This window comes from Asterias rubens, chromosome 1, assembly GCF_902459465.1.
Source record: "Asterias rubens chromosome 1, eAstRub1.3, whole genome shotgun sequence".
NCBI classification, from domain to species: Eukaryota; Metazoa; Echinodermata; class Asteroidea; order Forcipulatida; family Asteriidae; genus Asterias; species Asterias rubens.
Window position 1 is genome coordinate 6,827,324 of NC_047062.1, and position 19,767 is coordinate 6,847,090.

General features: G+C 39.0%; 1 protein-coding gene across 1 annotated transcript in view; it reads left to right on the top strand.

Moving 5' to 3' along the window:
* Window positions 1–6,812: 6,812 nt before the first annotated feature.
* LOC117289349 (vitamin D3 receptor B-like) overlaps window positions 6,813–19,767 on the top strand; it is a 42,437-nt gene continuing 29,482 nt past the window's right edge. The window contains exon 1 of the mRNA XM_033770439.1: window positions 6,813–7,410. Within this exon, the coding sequence (XP_033626330.1) occupies window positions 7,361–7,410 (50 nt within the window). The 5' untranslated portion in view covers window positions 6,813–7,360. The remainder of the gene's footprint in view (window positions 7,411–19,767) is intronic.

A 19,767-nucleotide genomic window follows, 5' to 3' on the forward strand; every position in this document is an offset into this window, starting at 1 on the left:
ACTCAATTGCAACAGCTGTTGTTTAATGGAGGATATCTCAGAATTAGGCCAGGACCTCAGTGCCATGTCCAATCCTCTTGCGATTCTTTCCTAACCAGGTACCAATGTTATAGAGCTCAGCACAACAAGTAGCTAAGCACAACATAGATATGCTTACCAGAATAAGTTTACCAGCCAAACTACCATGTCTCATGTACAATTTGTGACTGGTGTCCTGCTCAATTCTGCTTAGCAATTTTGTTTTTAACAAGAATTTCTGCTTAAGTAGGGCCCTGTATGTGGAGGTGCTCCAGTCCCGATTAGTGACAGCTCCAACAGATGTCAACTGAATTTCTTTCACCTTCCATTACGCTCACTTTTCAGGCCAAATCATTAAACTTTTAGGATGACCTTAACCCTCTAACCTCCCTGTCAAGCATGGTCTGGCATTTTATTTTAACGGCCAACTCTCATTAGAAAGAAGGTCGGTTTAGCCAGGTCACTTGTATTTTTTATTCTTTAATTATTATATATTATGGATGTAATTTTTTGCATTGTGTGTAAAGAATACAGTTTGTTTTTACCCTTACACGGGTGTTTATTAAGCACTGTTTACTCAGTGGATTTGAGTGTTTTTTATACGCTTCTTAAAGGAACGTTACAGAATTGATAAGAAACAAAAATCGTGAAGATCACAGATTTACATAAAACTTACATGGTGTAATGATGATGATGAAACATTCCTTGAAATATTTCTGTTTGAAATGTCATATTTGATGAGAAATAAATAATCTAACTTCGCGTTTGGAGTTTATCGCTCAGTGAGCGTTTTATTCATTTTTATTTTGGCATCAATGCAATGCAAAATTTGTAATCGGTTTTTCACTATTCTCTCGTGACCCAGATGGCCGATCGATCTCAAACTTCTACAGGTTTGTCAGTTTATGTATATGATGGATTACATAGAGTGCTTACACTGCCAGCAACTGTTTCATTAGCAAAAACCAATTCTGTAATGTTCCTTTTAAAGAAATGTTTTGAACAATTCACATTGGTTTACGAGTAAAAACAAATAACTTTTATATATGATGGTCGAATTGTAAGGTCCGTTCATTTGGTGATAGCCAAATCTGAGAAAAATTATGCGGTTGGTTACTGAATAACGACTGTTTCCAAAATTAAAAATGACATTGATGTAGGCTACATTGATGAGCTTGCCATTATCTATAAAAGAGCTTAGCCTATATATGCAGACAACCATTACAGCTTAGCAGCCAGTTAAATAATGTATAGTCTTATTGTGTTAAATATCTTATGTATCTACCAATAAGGTACTCAAGGTGCTTAAATAAATATAAATATTTGATGATAGGTTTTTGAAAGTTATGTTTTATTATTACTAGACCAATATATGTTATCCTAATGGTTTGCCAGGTGCTGCGAACTTGTCTGTCCTTATGCCATTTATTCTACTAAGCAAAGCAGATTTCAGAATTTGAAGAGACTAGACTTCTTGGTTGTTGTTTTTATCATTTATTTTTTCAACTGTAGGATATCAATACTTCAAGGGAAGGTTTCACCAATACCGTCTTTATATCAAGTCATGCGGAAATCTTTGAACATCTTTATTTTCACTCTTACCAATTTTGTTCACACCCTTTCTAACTTGAACCTCAGGTAAAAATCTTTTTCTTTGAAAATAACAAGTGATTTATTGGAGTTCTTCGTAAACTAAGAACCATTTCAAGACTTCCATAGCAGTATAAAGGATGTTATTTTCAACATTAATCAGAAGGTTTCCTTCAATACAAACCTATTCAAGCCCCAAGAGATCCATGGTTTGAGTGAAATCCAGAATAAGTCAAACTTTGTTGCTTCATCTCTGCCCTTTTTCCAATAAATCATCTTGCATCAAACTTCCTGAGTGTCATGACACTCAATTTTCTTCTAAAAGAAGAGTAAAAAAAAGAAAATCCAACTTAAAAACTCAAAATACAGTGAGATCGTTAATAAAGTTTCTGGCTATTTTTTCAAATCCAATTATCTCAGAATTACTCCGTGCAATTCCATCTGCTCAGTCCTATTACTTGGTCACACTCTCCTCCCGAAGAATCGGGCTGGCGCCCGGGGAACAATTTACCTATGCACCATGTCACATCATTGGGATGTTATTTTCTCTCGGCTATTCAACCTGGGACAACAAGAACCAATTTGCCCTCAAGATTTTTACCACTATCTCTGTACGGTGTCTCTAGTGACATTTGGCAACACAATGCCACATCAATTAGGGCAGTGCGAACAGTGAACACCATTAAAATCTTTAAAGTTACTACTCACACCTGCGACAACTGAACACGGCAGCAGCGTGGTTTGCATGTAAGCATTAAGTAGGCTCCTTGACGAGTATACTGTCTTGATATCGTCAAGACACTGAAACTGAGAGTCACCGAGGGAGAGTCGGCTTTCCTCTCTCCACTATCAATAGATTTCTCAATCTTTTAGCGTGTACGGGTTGGCAGGTTGCAGATATTCCTCAGTTGATGCCGACCGGCCGATCGTTTCTTCCCTGCAGGGTACCGGGGAGACATCCTCCGTGTATATTGCGATCAGTGGCCGGGTTTGGTTCATCATAAAGTAGCCTTTCCAGTGTACTTGTACGTAGTTCAAGTGTTGCTGGAACCCTGCGGGCAGGATTTCGCTGTAAAGACCATTTAAACAAGCTAGTTGATTTCAGCGCGTGGCCCGTGAGCTAAAAGAACTGAACGGCTGGACTGTTAGAGATGATTCCTAATTAGTTTAAATAACGGATAGTTGCCTTTGGTGGTGCATCTTGCTGCAGATTGTTTGTTTCAATTTACCGGTGTATCTTTTACGGTGACAGTTATCCAGGTTTGTCAGAATGCGCAATGGACTTCGCTTAAAGTAACGGTTTTAAAAGTGTTGTTAATTTTTTTGATTAAGAGAGCTGTTGATAAATCAAAATACTGAATACGATTTTTTTTCAATAGTTGTGTTTTGGCGGGAAATTCTGTTTGTTTTATTTAAATGGTTGTGATTGAACTCAACGAATTGCATTCACAACTTTTTGTTTTTCTGCAAAGAAAGAAGGAGAAAGAGAAGGGACCAACAGAAACTGCCAGAAGATAACGGTTGGTTCTTTTGAACAAAATATTTCTTCCCCATTGTTCCCCTGGCAAACATACAGAATCAGCAAATATTACTGTAACAGTCTCAGCTTTTCTTTGGAAACAGAGGGAAAGGTCGGTGGCGTTTTTCTCCCCGGGACAATGCTTATCTTTCTCAGAGACTCTTCAACCACCGTGTCTCCCCCCTCTGCCAAGTTCATTCAACTCTCTTCTCCCCACCCATGCTGTTTTCTTTCCTTCTTCCTTGAGGCCAGTTGGTGAATCTGGGGTCACTTCAGGTCAGTGACAGGCTGTGAGAGGTCAAACCGGGTCAATTTGATGTGAGAGTGTGGTTTGTGAAATGGCCAGCTGTTTGCAAAATGTTGTTGGTTGTTCATGCAACTGGACATCAGTTTATTTTGTGTATTATTTTTTGTTTTTCATTTATTTGATACCAAAGTAGTAGTTGATTTTGTCAATGGTTTTGGGGTAAGCATCAGATTTTAACGAAATATCTAAAAAACAAACTTTCAAATAACTTCCTATTAAAAAGTCATATTAACCCTTGTGCAGTAAGTATGCATAATCTAAAACAGGACAAGAATGGCTGAAGTTATTAATTTATTGGGAAAAAAAATACATATTTTTTTCCCATTTTTTTTTCTTCAGTTTTAACATTTCCAGTTTTAACATTTCCAATCAGTTCAAGTAACATTTTTTTCTGGACTTAACCAGTATTTAGTAAAACTCAACTTGACTTCAAACTGTATTTTGGATATACACCCCTTGCATGGCGTCACAAGCTCAAACAAGATAACTTTGCATAAGTAATATTCAGCAAATTTTACATGGAGTAGAATACTTGGATTGGAATCAAACCCGAACATTTTTTGTTTTAGAACAAACTGCACCAAGTTGGCAATCTTTTTACACTGCTCTTTGTAAACTGGGATTATGTGTGGCAACGCAGCACTTTTATTATATGAACCCTTCTTCGGTCCGCTGCAAGTACAATATTATATTCAATATCCTGACGAGCTTCTCTTGATGCAAAAAAACCTGGGACCTAAATTGGATTGTTGCCAGTGATCCATTTCAGCATAAAACCAATAAACAAGGTCCGTGAATACAAATTCACATTTTTACTCCAAAAGGGACACAAAGGAGAAGGTGTTATACCATTCATTTGAATGCAATGAACCGAAAGCGCTGAAGAAAACATATGCATTTTTGTGCATTGAGCCCAGCGATGCACTTAAGCACACAAACACTGGTAGTACACGCTGTGTGAACCATAGAGAAAGGATGCATGAACCGTGTCTGTTCAAGTACAAGACCTATAGGGTTAATCTCCTATTCCTGCATCACACAACACTGGCAATATTTGACTCATTTTTGTCAGAGGTCACATACTGATTTTAAATCCCATTAAACAGCATTCTCCACCTAACTGCTTTTCCAGTCAAAATCAATCATTTCCCTTTAAAGATAACTGTGGACTATTGACTTAGAATGGTAACAGATACACTTGATTCACCACTGATCTGTTATAAGTTAATCAATGAGATGAGCCACTTAACTGGTTACAGTTACAAGGGATTATCCCCTAACTGGTTACACACCATACAGGATTACCCACTTCACTGGGTTGAAGTTGTCAAGGGATTACAAACCTAACCTGCAACAGTTGTTGGGGATTAGGAACTTAACTTGTAACATTATAGGGGATTATTGACTTAACTGGTTGCAGTTATAATGGAGGATTACCTGCTTACTCAGCCAGCAGACAGGGGGGGGGGGCTGATTCACTATGTTCCCTCTCTGACAGTTACCATCGCAGCAGGATAGTCCCAAAGTGAAATGCCGAACGCTAATACAATAGTTGTATGAATCTTTTCCCACTGCTACAGTGTGTAGTCTGTCACTCTTGTGCTTCCTGACCAGGAACTATTCATACCCTCATTGGGAGACAAGGGTTCCAATCAGAGTATAGGTATACCCCAGTTGAGGTAGTAATGCCAATCTTACGTAGCATAAAAAAATATAATTTTAATCAAGTTTGTTTTTCATTACCTTTTATCGGTGTATGGTGGTAGACTAAAATTAAAAAATTTGTTTGAGTTGACCTGGCACTTCTTTCCTTGGGAAAAGCACTTTCTCAACACTGCATTGGAAACAGTCTAAAGGACATTGAAGGCAAGACTAGTCACTTATGAAATCTGCTACACTTTTTAAAAATGTAATTAGGGATCAGGTTGGTTCAGTGGTTTCTACTTCTTTCCCTGCCTTACCTTTCACCCCTGTGGACCCCGGTTTGGGTCCCACCTTGGACCGGAGCTTGCATGTGGAATGGTTATTCAGTCACTTGATTGCTTAGGTTTTTTTACAAACTGGGGTTTTCCTGCCACATCTATAACTGAACATTTCTTCTTGACTCCTATTCATCATGTTATTGGCGTGAAGAGTGCCGTTGGATGTGTCATCAAATATAAGAAATGAAACCCCCACCAACCACCCCAAAAAGGAGAAAGAAAAGAGAAAACAAGTCAGCGCTTCTCTTCTCTCTGAGCCCAGATGGGTTTAATGCATGGATGGCGTGTGCCACTGAAAACGCTCCCCTGACAGTGTGCTTCAGATCACCCTCTGAATCTCAGCACACTCCTTACCAAGCTGTTGTACGCTATGATGAGCTCCATGCATATTTGATAAGAGTATCATGAGCATTAGAGAAATGGACTTGTGAAGCATTCTGCCTATTTTTTTAGGGTAATTGTTTGTTTGTTTAGGTGCTGATGACCCTCTTGGTGAAACAGTCTGTACAAAAATAAACTGAACCACTCCAACCATTTTACAAAAACAACTCCATTTACAAATATCACACTGAAATCAGCAGTGTTTCCGCAAGGCCCACTGAAACCAGAGAGGATACCTAAAGTGATTTACTGTCTTTGCGATTTGTCATTGATGGAGGTTCATCTCCAAGTGCTGGTTCTTTTTGTGTTACTACAGTAGTCTGGGTTCAGTCAAACATATCCTCCTGCACAAATGACAAACCAAGAGAGATTCTCAAATCTTTTGATGGGCTTTGTTCTCCTCAGATCTCTTTTATATAAACTCTTACAGGAACATCGTCTTTGATGCGTGGACTGGTTGTATATCATTTCAAAGTGTTTTTCAATCTATTGCGTTGTACAAATTTTAAAAAGCCTATATTGTGAACAAGCCACTGTGTCCAACAACTTTTACACAATACCTAAATATCGTCGCCCTCACAAAGTAGGATTTTTTTCGTGTCAACCAACTGTCTATTTTTTGTTCCTTTTTCCATTTAATCCCAATGTTTCCTGTTCAACGACTCCATCCCCCCAAAAAGAGGTCATCTGTTTTCATTTGGCGTTCAATTCATTTCATTCAGACATCACCCCCGCGCAACTGGCTTGCCCATAAACCATGCAAATTGGCATGGCCGGTCTATTGCCTCCTATGAAAGAACTCGCAGCTTTGAAAATCCCCACTGAGCCAGGGAGTCTGATGTGGGAACCATGCGCCGGACCCTCGAGTTGTAAGTACACCAGGCTGTCATCACACTATTTGCCAGCAGGCTGAGGGGTTGCCATTGGCCTTGACTGAACTTTACAAGCTGGAGAGTGTACATGCACTGTCGGTGTGCAAGTACACACTATAGTACAGTGTGCGCATAGCTCAGAAGCCTATAACATCAGAGCATGACAGACCAGCCTAGGCATTTTATGTGCTGCAGGCTATGGTTGTTGGGCCAGCTCTAGCTGACTACCACACTACTACTGAATAATAATAATGCAGCCGACCCACTCTGCCTTGTTTTTCCGCTTCTGGGCTGCGAGGTGTTCCTTTCGTGGGTGCTTGTAGGTATCCAAGCTTGACATTTCACAACTTGCCATCCTCGTGTCTTTCACTTCTACTACTAGCCACCAACTTTAAAACCCACCGTGACCGACCGGCTGGCTGGCCATTCTTAACAACCAAATCCACCGACCAAAAAGCATCTGTGTTATTGTGTCTCGTTTTGAGTACCGGAGTCCACTACAGTTTGAGGTTCCAGTCCTGTCATTCTCATTCCGTGGCTGTGTCATCAGGTAACACAGTCTCCTGCTATATAGCCAGACACCAACAAACTTGTATTGGACCAGACTACAGACAAATCCCACTGCTGGGCCAACTGCTGATGAAATTTCACTGACACTCTTTTGTGTTTGCGCTTGATTTCTACCCTCATCATGGAGGTATTCTGGAAGAAAATTGTCGAAAATGAAGATCTTTTTACCGGGTATGTAATTCATTGTATCTAGACTGTTTCAATGGTAGTTCTGTTTCTTTGATAATATTGCTCTCGCTGAATTTTTTTTTGCTGTTCTATTATTCTTGCCTAAAACACATATATAAACTCTCAATGTTAATTGATGATGAGGAATGGCGATGTATAAGAAACTATACCAGTCGAATTATTGTATGGAAACATTGAAATAGATTGTAACGAAGGGCTTGGCTTTCATTGGCTCGTTACAGCGGGGCCGAAAGTTGCATGAAAATTGTTTGCATGATGCAGAGGATTTTCATCCACTTCATAGCATCTTATTGAATTAGCCATGTTCTTCCATGCACAACTTATTACATCTATGCTGATTATTTGATGAGGCTGTCCAACAAGCCGGTGTGCAACTCATCAGCAATGTTGTCCAGTCTTAATTGTTTCGACAGCAGGATTTTTCTTGTGGTATTTCTCAGAATCAGTTTGAAAGTTGCTCATGGTAAGGTCTCTCAAAATGCGAGTCAAACAATATTTGTTTGTTTTTGACAGAACCAAATGGCTTAAATTGTATGTTTAGTGACTGTTATTGAGAGATGAAAATCATAAATTTGTAATATAAATTGTTATAGTGGCCACAAAAATATAATTAGAAATACTCCTTAACCTGCTTAGTAAACCCTATTGAATGTGGTGAGTTTGTTACATAATTCATCATTTCTGTGGTTAACCATCGGTGAAGTTAATTACAACTTTTTGCTGATGTTGAATACATTTCAATGAGAACAGCGTAATCAAGGCCGCACAAAGAAACTTTTAGAAAAATATATAGCACAGATTTCCAAGCTGTGACCATGTAATTTGACGGCTTAGCGGTGAGTGCGTGTGTGGTGTGTGTGTACACTGGTAACAAACAAAACAAATCCCTCCCCTCACAGATGGAGAAAAAAACAGCCCAGCCAAAAAAATGTCCAACGACCGGTCTTTTGTTTAAAATGACAGGTGGGAATCTAGAGTAGGCCGCACTTTGCTCGCACTACGGACTAGGTGAATTTGTGATGCAGTCTAATATTATTCATAAGACCAAAATCTATTGTGGTTCAAGATTATTCTGACTGGAGAGAATTGACCTTGGTGAATCTATTAGCATTGACTGGTGTATCCTGGCTGCTTATTATATAGTGCTTGGTACTCTGGCTGTTGACTTAAAGGGGAGGCACAGACTAGACAAGTAACCGTTGCTGGTGGTGGTGGGGGTGGGAGACTGTTAACTTCCCTTTTGTTTCAGTATGTCCGTTTAACGGTTTGTTGGAAAGCTACAGCCAAACATTTGGATTGGCAATGAGTAAATTCATACAGAGTCTAAATGTTTTCAAATTGTTTTCTTCTTTTTATAAGACACATTTTTAGAGGTTGTTGCATTGCTGCAAACAAAAACTATCATTTGTCAGTTTAAATGTTGGCCTTATCGATTTTGTCTGATTCAACCACCTTTAAAGATTATTTTCACAAAACAATAATCGTTTATCTATGATTTTCTTTTAGCCTGATGGCTCATTTTGTGTCAAGAATTGTGTTTGTATGCCTAAATGTTTGGCTTATATAATTTCTGTGAAAAAAAGTGTACAAATATTCAAAAGTTCTCTTTGAAAAAAAGGAAGAAAACTTTTGTTTCACACAGGACTTGGGGATAAACGGGAAAAGTGGGATAGAAAAACCTGGTAAGAAAAATGTTATGTCAAAGAAACTGACCTTAAAAAAGTATGAAAGAACCCGGGGGAAAAAAAAGCATTACTATTAAGTTGTGAAATTGGAGTGCAATTGCAAGATAAACTGCTCACAAGTTGGTTGTTAAGTCAAGAACAAAGTTATGATTTAGAGTCTTAACAAACTTAACAAAACCCCTTTAAGTGGTACCAATTTATTGAAAAGTATAATTCTTTCCCCATAAACTGGAAGTTGCACTTCATTTAAATTATGGACTTTGTTTTAGGTAGAAGTTTCTAATAACTCAAAACCATAGCTTGAAATTTGCATTCATCTAGTTTATTTTTATACACTATCGGCGGGACCAAAGGTTTTCTAGTAAAGTTCATTTAAAATTACTGCTGTGGAATTTTAAGCCAAGGTTTACTAAGGATACGTAGTGAAACATAGTTACTGTGGTTGAAAATGCTCAAGATTCTTCACCTGTTCGTGTTGTATCTTGAAATAAGTGTGGGCAATTATTTTCCAGTTTGGATAAACCCTAGGCATCTCTGTCAATGTGTTTTCCTGTCCTTCAGAAAAACATTTTACATGAAATGTGTACAGCCCAGTAATTGTCGTGGTTGGTTTATAGCTTTTTTGATTGCCTCCCAAAATGAATTCATGTCAGATGGAACTTAACGGAATGAGTCTCATCTTTATGCGTTTGTTTTATATAGAAAACAAACTTCACCTAAGGGAATATTGTAGATAATTTCTCCCCATTGACACACATTTTTAACTTCAATCCTGCAAACTAAAGTTGTCATAAATCTCTCTATTCAACTCCAAGACGTCACGGCATCCTATCCAAGTTTTAATCCCTCCCCCACCTTTTTGACTTCTTTACACCTGACCCCGCCCAAAAACAAAATTTCAGAACCAAGGAACAAAGAAAATTGTGAGTCTGTAATAACACAAAGTGTTCATCACCCTTCACCAATATTGCCACAATTTGATGTAAAATTGGACTCTGTTGATATAGGTTTTATAGTGTGCTTTGAAGTTTATATAACTGCTCTCCTCTTTTGTGCTTGCAAGGCCGTTTTTGTGGCGGGCATGACATCCCTCCCCATTTATTTGGCAATTGGGTTGTTTTTATTGATCTCTATTCTTTTTATTCTTGCTATGAAGTATTATCCACAGTGCTTAGTGGTTAGAAATAAATGGTTCATAAATCATTTCTCTAAAATCTAGATGAAATAGACCTGTATTAGTTTGACACTTTTAAGAGAGAAATTGTACTTGCTATATCAAACCTATTTACAGTCTTTAAGTGTTCATAAATGTTTTACCTTTTTATGCTTTTCACAAAAGGGGTTACTCGCAGATGAGTCAGTGCATACTATCAGTTTGTAATTGTCGGCAAGGTTGATTTTTGTTTATTTTAGGTAATAAAGGTTGGCACACTCACTCATACTCTCATTTTCCCCAAATAACATTTTGGTTTGTGTGTTTGAAGAATGTCTAGGGTTGAAGAAGTAGTAGCTAAAACTGGAGAAGACTTCTTAACTGTGAATGAAAATCACAAATTCATTTTGCTTTGTGCTTTGGTTATAGACTTGCGCGAAGCAGATAGTTGTTAGAGCGTTGTCTTGTTATCACCACACATTTCTATTGACTTGTCCATTTGGTGGATTTGTTTCGAGAAAGTTTAGAGGAGGAGTGTGGTTTAAAGGATATAGAGGAATGCTACTGAAAAGTAGTACTTAATACAAACTTCTTGAAACATGGGAATTGTGTGAGGCACCTGTACTTTTGTTCTTGTGAGTTAGTCTTGGCCCATGGTGGCTAACAGCCTACCCTTGGGGCTTGTCTTAAGTCTTAACTGGCAATCCAGAAACTCCAACTTGAAGGAAGACAGGAAAGCGAGTGTTTCTTATCAAAGTGACACCCCTACATATTTCATCTGACTGATTGACCTTCTCTTTCCAACAAACAGAGCTATTACTCCAGTGCTCCGTTACCATTGCATCAACTGCTGCTCGGGCCGCGCAAAGCAACGGCTGCGTGCATCCTCAGTAGAAAATAGCGAGCAGCAATCGACAGTCTACGTGCTACCCCCCAATAGTACAGGTTATTGTTGCTGTAGCCTTGTATCTTAGCCATGTTATTTCATCAGTGTTTGCACCGCTGGCCAGCGGCTAGCTGCAGAGAGTTGCATTTCCCTCAGTAGATTGAATATTATGCAACCCATGGCAATGGATTAAACTCCTTTGGTTTTCTAAAGGCAAGCAGAGTAGACTTGGTAGCTTCCTCCGGGCGGGCTGACTACTTCTCTGTTATCCCAGGCAGGCCATTAGTTGCGTTTTTTTCCCTGTGCCTGGTTCTGAAGCATTGTCGGTGCCGGGTAAAACTACTATCTGCTGTGGCAATAAGTAAACCCCAACAAAAGAACCTTTCACTGGTATCCCCTTCGGTTGGGACAAATGTCAGATTCTGTTAACAATGAATCACCATACAGCAGGATTGGTATAATTCTGACAAGGTTATTAATTATGTCGGTGGAGCAGTACTTTTGTGTTTTCAGAAGGGTAGAGTATGAAGGAGAAGGGGGGGGGGGGGCATGAGATTCAATGCAGCCATTTTTTAGATAGTGTTAATTTTATTGGATGTATTACAATGCTAGGAGCCGGGCTAAATAGAAAGTGCAGATCAGGAAAAGTTGACCTCCTGCAAGTTCCAAAAGCGCTTTAGAATCAACAATTGAATAGATCTTTTGGTTTAAAACGTCCATTTGCAAGTGCTGGTCTTTCAACAAGCTGTTAGTAACAACAGCTATTCAATGAGCTTTGTCGGGAGGTTGTGCTGTGAAAGAAACTGTATATAATTTACTCTAGAAAAATAGGCTTACCTTCAGGATTGCTACAAGGCTTTTTCCCAAGGTAAGAAAACTTCTTGAAATGAGACTGTGTTGCTGTGAATGCCTTTACAGAGACAGATCAGCTTTGGTTTATTCTCCCAAACCCAAATGATTGATTCAGTGTCAAACTGTTCTGTTGCCAGCTGATGATGGTATCGCCGTGCCCGCCAACAATGTTGGATGTGAGAAATCAGGGAAATGTTTTTGTGGTTCTTAATTTGGGAAATGAGTTGTTGAGAAGAATCGGCCCGCACAAGTTAACAGCATTTTGTGTCTTTACAATCAAATAAATGAGTGGACAATTTCATTGCCTAGTGTAGAGAACTTGTGTTGTTTGGTAATACATTTTTTCATTATTTCTTTTGAGACAAAGCAATATCTTTTCTGTTTTTTGTTTGTTTTTTTATCAAGATTTGTAAAAATTCCTTCTCGCTCGGAACAAGATAGATAAGGATACAATCCAGTGCAGCTTCTTAAGTTTCACTGGTATAGGTTAACATAAAAAAGGCGTTCTTTATCACTGACACCAAATATGGTTGGCTCTACACAAGTTTATGATACCAGTACAGGGGAGGGAAAATCATTGTAGAAGAAAAAGATCTATAAATTGTTTCCTTTTGACTACCAGATCTCCACACATACCACTTAATGTAGACCACACACCGGCTCAACTGCAACTAAAAACATCAAGGTGAAATGGAGTCGGCCCTTCTGGCCATAAACCTGCTGATTGTTTACAGAAAGAACGTTGAGATACTTGTTTGTCTTCGCCTCTTAGACGCCACCGTTTGTTTTCCCTGCTGCCACAGTGTCTTAGACCGTCCCTCAAGTTCAGCCATGTTTTCTTCTTCTTTCACTTTGGTTTCTTAAACGGTCCCAGATTTTGTGTCAGTGTGGTTTATGAACCTTGGAAAAGTGCTATGACCGAGACTCGCCCATTGGAAGAGCCCAGAAGTATAACTAAAACACAGATCGTCTTACTTGACCGGGGAGGGCTTTTAGCTACTAATACCATTTTTGGGTAGCTGCCCTCTGCCCTCCTATCTTTAACTGCCTTGAAAAGTGCAGAGCTCTTGCCTTCTGGGCTTCTCATGATGGTGACAGGAACAAGTTTTGTTGGACCTCCCAACTCAAAAGGTTTGACCAAGTCTTTGAAGAAACTCTACAAGTTTGTAGAAATGGTAACAGACATTATGGTTTTAGTTATAAGTGTAATCGGATGATCATCTTTATCAATACTTAACCTCAAATACAACACTATTATTGTGTTCATTGTTTATGGTATTAAAACCATTTCTCTCATTATTGTTTTGTACTTTATCATCATTGTAAGTATCATCATAACTGTGATCGTCCTTCTTCACTGCAATCATCCCCATGATTGAAATCATCCTCATCATTGTAATCATTCCCTTCATTGTAATCGCCACCATACTTGCACACTGTCTTTCTGTCTGTATCAATCATGTTTCATATTTTCCTCAGTCATTATTCTCCAGCTGCATCACACCTGTACCCCCTCCAATGTGATTGGACTACAAGCGAGTCCCTGTTTTTCTTTGCTTCACATTTTTCTCTTATTCGCCAGATTTTTCTTAAAACCCGCAATCTCTTTAGTACCTTGAACAATAGTTGCCAAAACAAATTCGTTTGCAGACAATCCTGCAATCCTGTTGCCAACCCAACACAGGTGCCAGTTCACTCCTGGGGCTGTAAGATTTTCTCTAACCTTTGACCTGCACTGATTACTTCAATCTGTTAACAAGTGCAACTTTCTGGTGTGGGAGTGCAGAACTAAAAGACGGCTCAAACTGTTGATCTTAGACAAACTTCACAAAGACTTGGTTCACGGGGCCTCTCCTTAGAAGGAATAATTAGGTACAACAGCTGAATTTAAAGATTTGAGGATTGGGTTGGCCAAAAGTATAACAGTATTATAGAATCAGTTTAAGCTGTTCTCAAAAATTTGTCTTATAAAGAGAATTGAAAATTTTTAGGAGTCTAAGATGTTGTAGCTCATTACAATTTTTATTTGAACAATCTATCAGTGATTCTCAGGGATCTGAGATATTGTAGCTGATACGAAACCTAAGACCATTATGGTACTTTGGCTTTTAGCAATTTATCCTCCTCAATCCAGTGATTGATCCGTTACAATGTTAATAAAAACCTCTGTCTTCATGTTGCATGGTGAATGTAGCAACTGCAATATTTATTGAAGACGAGGTGACAGATAGAGGGCACTCATACATACAACCATGTCAAATTAGACCTCAGCTTTAGTAAGATCCACCTAGTCAGTTAGTCTGCATGGTGCATTGCACTTTCCCGCCCTCCTCCCCCAGCCCCCCCCCCCCCTACCAGCCAACCTCCCCCCATTTTCTATCGGTTTAACAGAGCTCAGAGAGAGCCTGCTGGCCTGAATCTGGCTATATCCCAGAAAATCAGCCTGCTAGGCACAGAACCAGTGTTGAATACAGTCGAGTAGTCATCGTACTAGCAGTCGTGCAGAACCAGTTCACCATTGACCAGATGGCTTTCATAGTCTTGGTTTAAAAAAGGAGAGGGTCCGAGGTAGACTCGAGGAAAAGGTTGTGTAGAGATGTAGGGAAAAGGTAGGAAGCTTGTGAAATACATGAGCAAAGCTCAGTAGCGTGACACAAACATGCAAGCAGCACCAATTTGCTGGGTGAATTCCACCTGGGGGCGAACAGAGCAGATTGCTTTAGATCACGCCATCGCCAGTGGAGCTAGCATCCATCCACTGTTGATGTGCTCGGATCGAAGCATAAAGGCAGAGCAGCGGCTTAAACCCGGTGATGGAGAATTACCCTGAAAAAGACCGGCTCCGTGCAGAGCCACCATTTGATGCAGACTTGGACCCTTGTCAAGGAAAGCCTTATCGGTCGATCGGGCCCAGCGCTAAAAGGCAGGACCTTTTTTTTTTCTCCAAAAAACTCTTTATTCCATTAGGTGAAATGTTGAGGCAAAAACAAAATACTGCTCACAGGGCTTTTTCCATCTTATTCAATACAACCATTTTGTTACACTGCGAAACAAACAACAGCCGAATGCATATGGCTGGCACACAAATAGCTATGATAGGTTTTTTTATGCAGAGGTGTTGCGTGTGTAAGTGTGAAGTAATCGGACTCAATGCTTCGTGTAATTATCTAGTAACTCAGTCCACTTAAAATATGAAAAGTGACTGATGTCATAGTGTGTCACAAGTAAAAAGTACGCTGGGGATACTATAGCCACTCTGTTTATCTTTGCAATGGTGCCAACTCCCTCTTTGTAGTCTGAACGGAACACGAGTTCACGGTCACTTCATTTTGAGAAATGTCCCCGGCTGTCAGAACAATGCCACTGACCTAGCCTTATAACTAATTGCTCTCTGTAACATATAGCAATCCTTAAATTAATGACTTATCCACATAATCTGAGCCAGACAGTTGGGCTGTTCCTCGTTTGTACAACTCTTTTTTAACTCATAAATAATTCAAAAGTTTTATGTAGATTCATGTACTCATCTTTGATTTATTCATTGGATTTTAGGGGCGATCCAAGGAACCAAAACTCTCCATGTTTTTTAGCTTGCTAGTCATCCCTTGGGGACCTTATCAAAAGTGCAAAAAATCTGTCTCCATATTACTTAAGTCGGGTTTGAATCAATCTCATTCATGCCAAGCCATTTTTTCCAAGCATGCCTTATTACTCGCTCATATCCCCTGGAACTGCTCGAGTATGGTAACTCGCAGAAGAGACATCAAGTCATAGAGCAACTGGTCCCCTCTCAATCTACTTTGATTTTCTGATATGTCTAACTGTATGCAGTTTTGGGGGGACTGAGTAAAAGAGTGAATCATTTGCAATTTAGCCGTGTTAGAAACTTTCATGTTGATATGCGCCAACTAAGCGCCACACAAGTGCTCGAAAACAAGCATGCTCACAAAGTAGTCAGTTTTGGAGTATATTTCTACCCATGGTAGTGAGGCTGGGTCTGAATTTGACACGCTATAAAACTGTAGGGATTTGTGAAATGGAATATTTGTTTGGGGAAAGAGTTTTTGTGCCTAAAAAAATAATTCTAGGTTTTTTTCATGTTAGTCTTTGTTTGCCCGCATTTGTTGCCCGCATTTTGCTGGGCACAAATTATCTTGTCATTATCCAATTCAAATCTCATTCAGTAAATAATGTTTGCAGATGAAGTGTTGAGTCTTCACTGAATACTGATGTAAATGGAAATTGACTGATTGTTAATAAAACAAGGCTGGGGGTCTATTTAAATGGAAATCTAGAATAAATTCCTTGCTCGAATTTTGTTTTGAGTATGAATTCAAAACAGCTCATTGAAGGTAACATCGGTACTTTAAACAATTGAGCAATAATTGAAGAGAAACACAGATGTTTTGTCTGCATTCTTAATCGAAAGGGTCAGAGGATCCCACTCCTTAAAAAAGAAAGATTACACACACAAAAATCCCACTGAAGGATACTTCTGCGAAATCCATTATGGGGTGTCCTTAAGGATCAGATATGACCATATTTTTATTTTAGCCCTTGGGCAAAGTGCCCCAAGGTTTTCTTATCAGATATTGTGCTTGCATGACAAACTTCCCCCCATGCTCTACATGGTTTCATTGTATCAGCACCTACTCCCCTGCCCTTGCGGTAAATTACGGCATGACCTATGAATATTTGTCAGGGAACAAGAGGCAAATTTGCCGTCTGACCCGTTTTGTCTTTTCACTGATCAAGTTGGTCATCGCAGTTCCTTTTTTTTTCAATGGCAAGGTAAATTTCTCACACTGTTAATCTGTGTGATTTTTGTTCGCAACGTTAAACAAAGCAGAAAGCGGTAATCATTATTGCTGGCATTGTGTGTTCCAGTTGATTGAGAACGAGTCTTATTGAGTGTGTGTGATGTCATCTGAAGCTGTAAACAAAAAAAAACAGTCAGTTCCACATGAGCCATAGAGTGAAGCCAAGTCGACAGTCACAGATGGTGTTTATTTGACCATAGCAGGGGACAGTCGACTAAATCGTCCTTCCTCTCTCTGTCCCTCTCGTACTCTGTAGCCTCGCCCCAATCTTCTCCCTCTCTCCTGTTGGTCAGTCCTTTGCAACACCCCGATGCACTATGTCTGCTGGTTGGACCGACACATGTTTTAGTCAAGTAGCCAATATCTAAATTACTGGATCAAGGTCGTTAGTTGTGTCTGGTGTATGATCGACGATGCGTTAACTCATAATCTCTATTGCACTTTGTATGGACTTTTTTTTTCTCTCTCTCTCGTAGGAGATTGTCCGAGGAATAATTATTAGATTGTTGGATTGCTTACACTTGCTATATCATTAGGGACTACTGGCTGGCTACAATTTATTCCATCTTGCACTGACATGTGAACTAAAAACCAGTTTAAGCAGGAGGAAAACTATTACACAATTTTTGATGATACATAATGTGTATAAGTATGAAAATATTGAAAAATTCAACAGATTTTAATCTTGAGTAAATTCCAAGATGCAATATACAAAGTATTTTATTTCCATCTACAAAAGATTGTAGTTTTGGATACTGATCTTTATTTATCATTTTCTATTGTACATTTTCATGGCGTCATTTTTGTTTTTTATTTGTTTGTAAAGATGACATTGTTAAGGATTTTACCACTAAAGCAAAGAATTTTGTTCATCAATTGCAAAAATAAATACTTAATAAGCATTGGCCCTGCATACCACATAAATCTGTACTTAGGGACCCCTTTAATTCTATTTGCAGTAAGCTTAGATTTCTTGGCCCTGACCAGGAGTGGAAAGTGTTGAGTCTCTGCCTAAGTCGTGGATCGGTATGGGTTTGGTATGATGGAGATCAGAGCAAGCATGTTGAAACTTTATCCCTCTTGTAAGAGCTGCGCTCAATAAATCATATTTAAAGTAATCTACCACAGACTAAAACCGAGAATAAAGCATCTTAGGAAAGTCACTCCAGACCGGTCGTCACATCGCACAACCTTGTCACGAGTATCAATCTTAAAATATCTTTTTCTGGAGTATTTTTAGGCCATGCGTCTAATCTTGCAGTATATGAATAATTTATGGATATCTCCCGGCAATTAGCAGTGATGGGAGTCCCTTGAGTAGACTCTACATTGTCTTAAGAGGTTTTAGCATTCATCATTCCATAATAAGAAATGAAGGAGGAGGACAAAAACTGACTGTCAAGATCATTGTCATTTGCAACTTCCTATTAATTCTGCCTCCCCCATGGCAGGCATAGTGTGTCTAGACGCTTATTAGGTTTCAATTTGGTATTAGCATTTTGCAATTGGCTCTTATTGCGGTGAGCATTGATTTATCTCTGAGAGGCCTATGATATTACTTCAGAAAACATCATCAAGCCATTAGAACGCTGAGAGAGAGGAGTCAATGTTTATTAGTATGCTCCTTTCTTTTTTACAAGTCGTACTTGAGGCGCAAAGAAGAAGGTTAACCCAATGTTGTTGTAGTTGCGTTCCAGGTGTTTTTAAGGCTGCTGCTGTAGCCATGCTTTGCTGACTGTTAAAATAACAATCTTTTAGTTTGTTTTTTTAACTTCCACGTGGCAATACTTAGGTACAAATGTCAGAGTAATTCCACCTAACATGACGTCATTACCATCAGCTCTATAATACAACCCAACATTTATGAGTCACCAACAATGCCTCGGAAATTTCACTTGACTTCCTAGTCATTCTATTATCATTGAACTCGGATGCAACACCAATTGACTCAGATGGCCTCTAACAGATCGTTTCGGACGCATGATCAATCATGAACAAATGGGCAGGGGGGGGTGGGGGACTATGTGGAACCAAGTGTTGAGGATATATGAAGTACGTTATTAACAGACTGACTTGATCCTAGGGATGAGTCTTCATGAGCTGTACCCGTAATCCAGCTGCCAGCCTCAATTGTCAGAGGTTGCATTGAACTGCCCGATTGGCTTGTAATGAAATGATGTAGAGTCCGAAGCCATTATAGGGAATTGAATGTCCCTCAACATGTAAGAAGTGGCGTATCAGAGCTTGAAATGCTCTTTCAGTTGCTATCCTTTTTTTTTTTTTTTTTTTTTTTTTGGAAGTTGGATTTGTTTACGAGATGTGATTTTTTTACTTTGAGGAAGGATATGTTCAAAATAATGGCTCAAAGTTTTTCTTTGAAGCAATATCCGTTGTAAGTGTTGTATGGAATGAATACAAAGTATTTCAGCAGATGCAAAATTTATCTCTTCACAGGATGGTTTGGATAAATTTATGGAAATGGTTCATACTTTTTGTTTACCAAAAAATTACAGAACTAGATAAGTTAAATCAAAAATTTTGAAAATTTCTTTCAATTTTTATACATGATCCAAAGTATGAAATAAATTTCAAACTCTGCAGACATCTTGGAATTGACACCAAGGGCAGTGCACCTCTGTTTTTGTATTGATCTTTACATGTTAATTTGCAACAGTTATTGTTTGAAATGCTGACAAATACATACAAGGGGATATTTGGACAAGCAGTGAAAGAAAACTATTTAATGTAGATTCAGAGGAAGAGAGGTTCATCTGTACGGCACATCCGGTGTTGGTCAAATATAAAACCCACCCACTCATCAACACATTTTGATGATAGCCCAAGAGCCATGGATATTTCATGACTGCAAGGGATCGTTCCTCGTTCGGATTAAAACCAGAAACATTACCTCAATATTATGGCATGCTGTTCGCCCCTTGATCA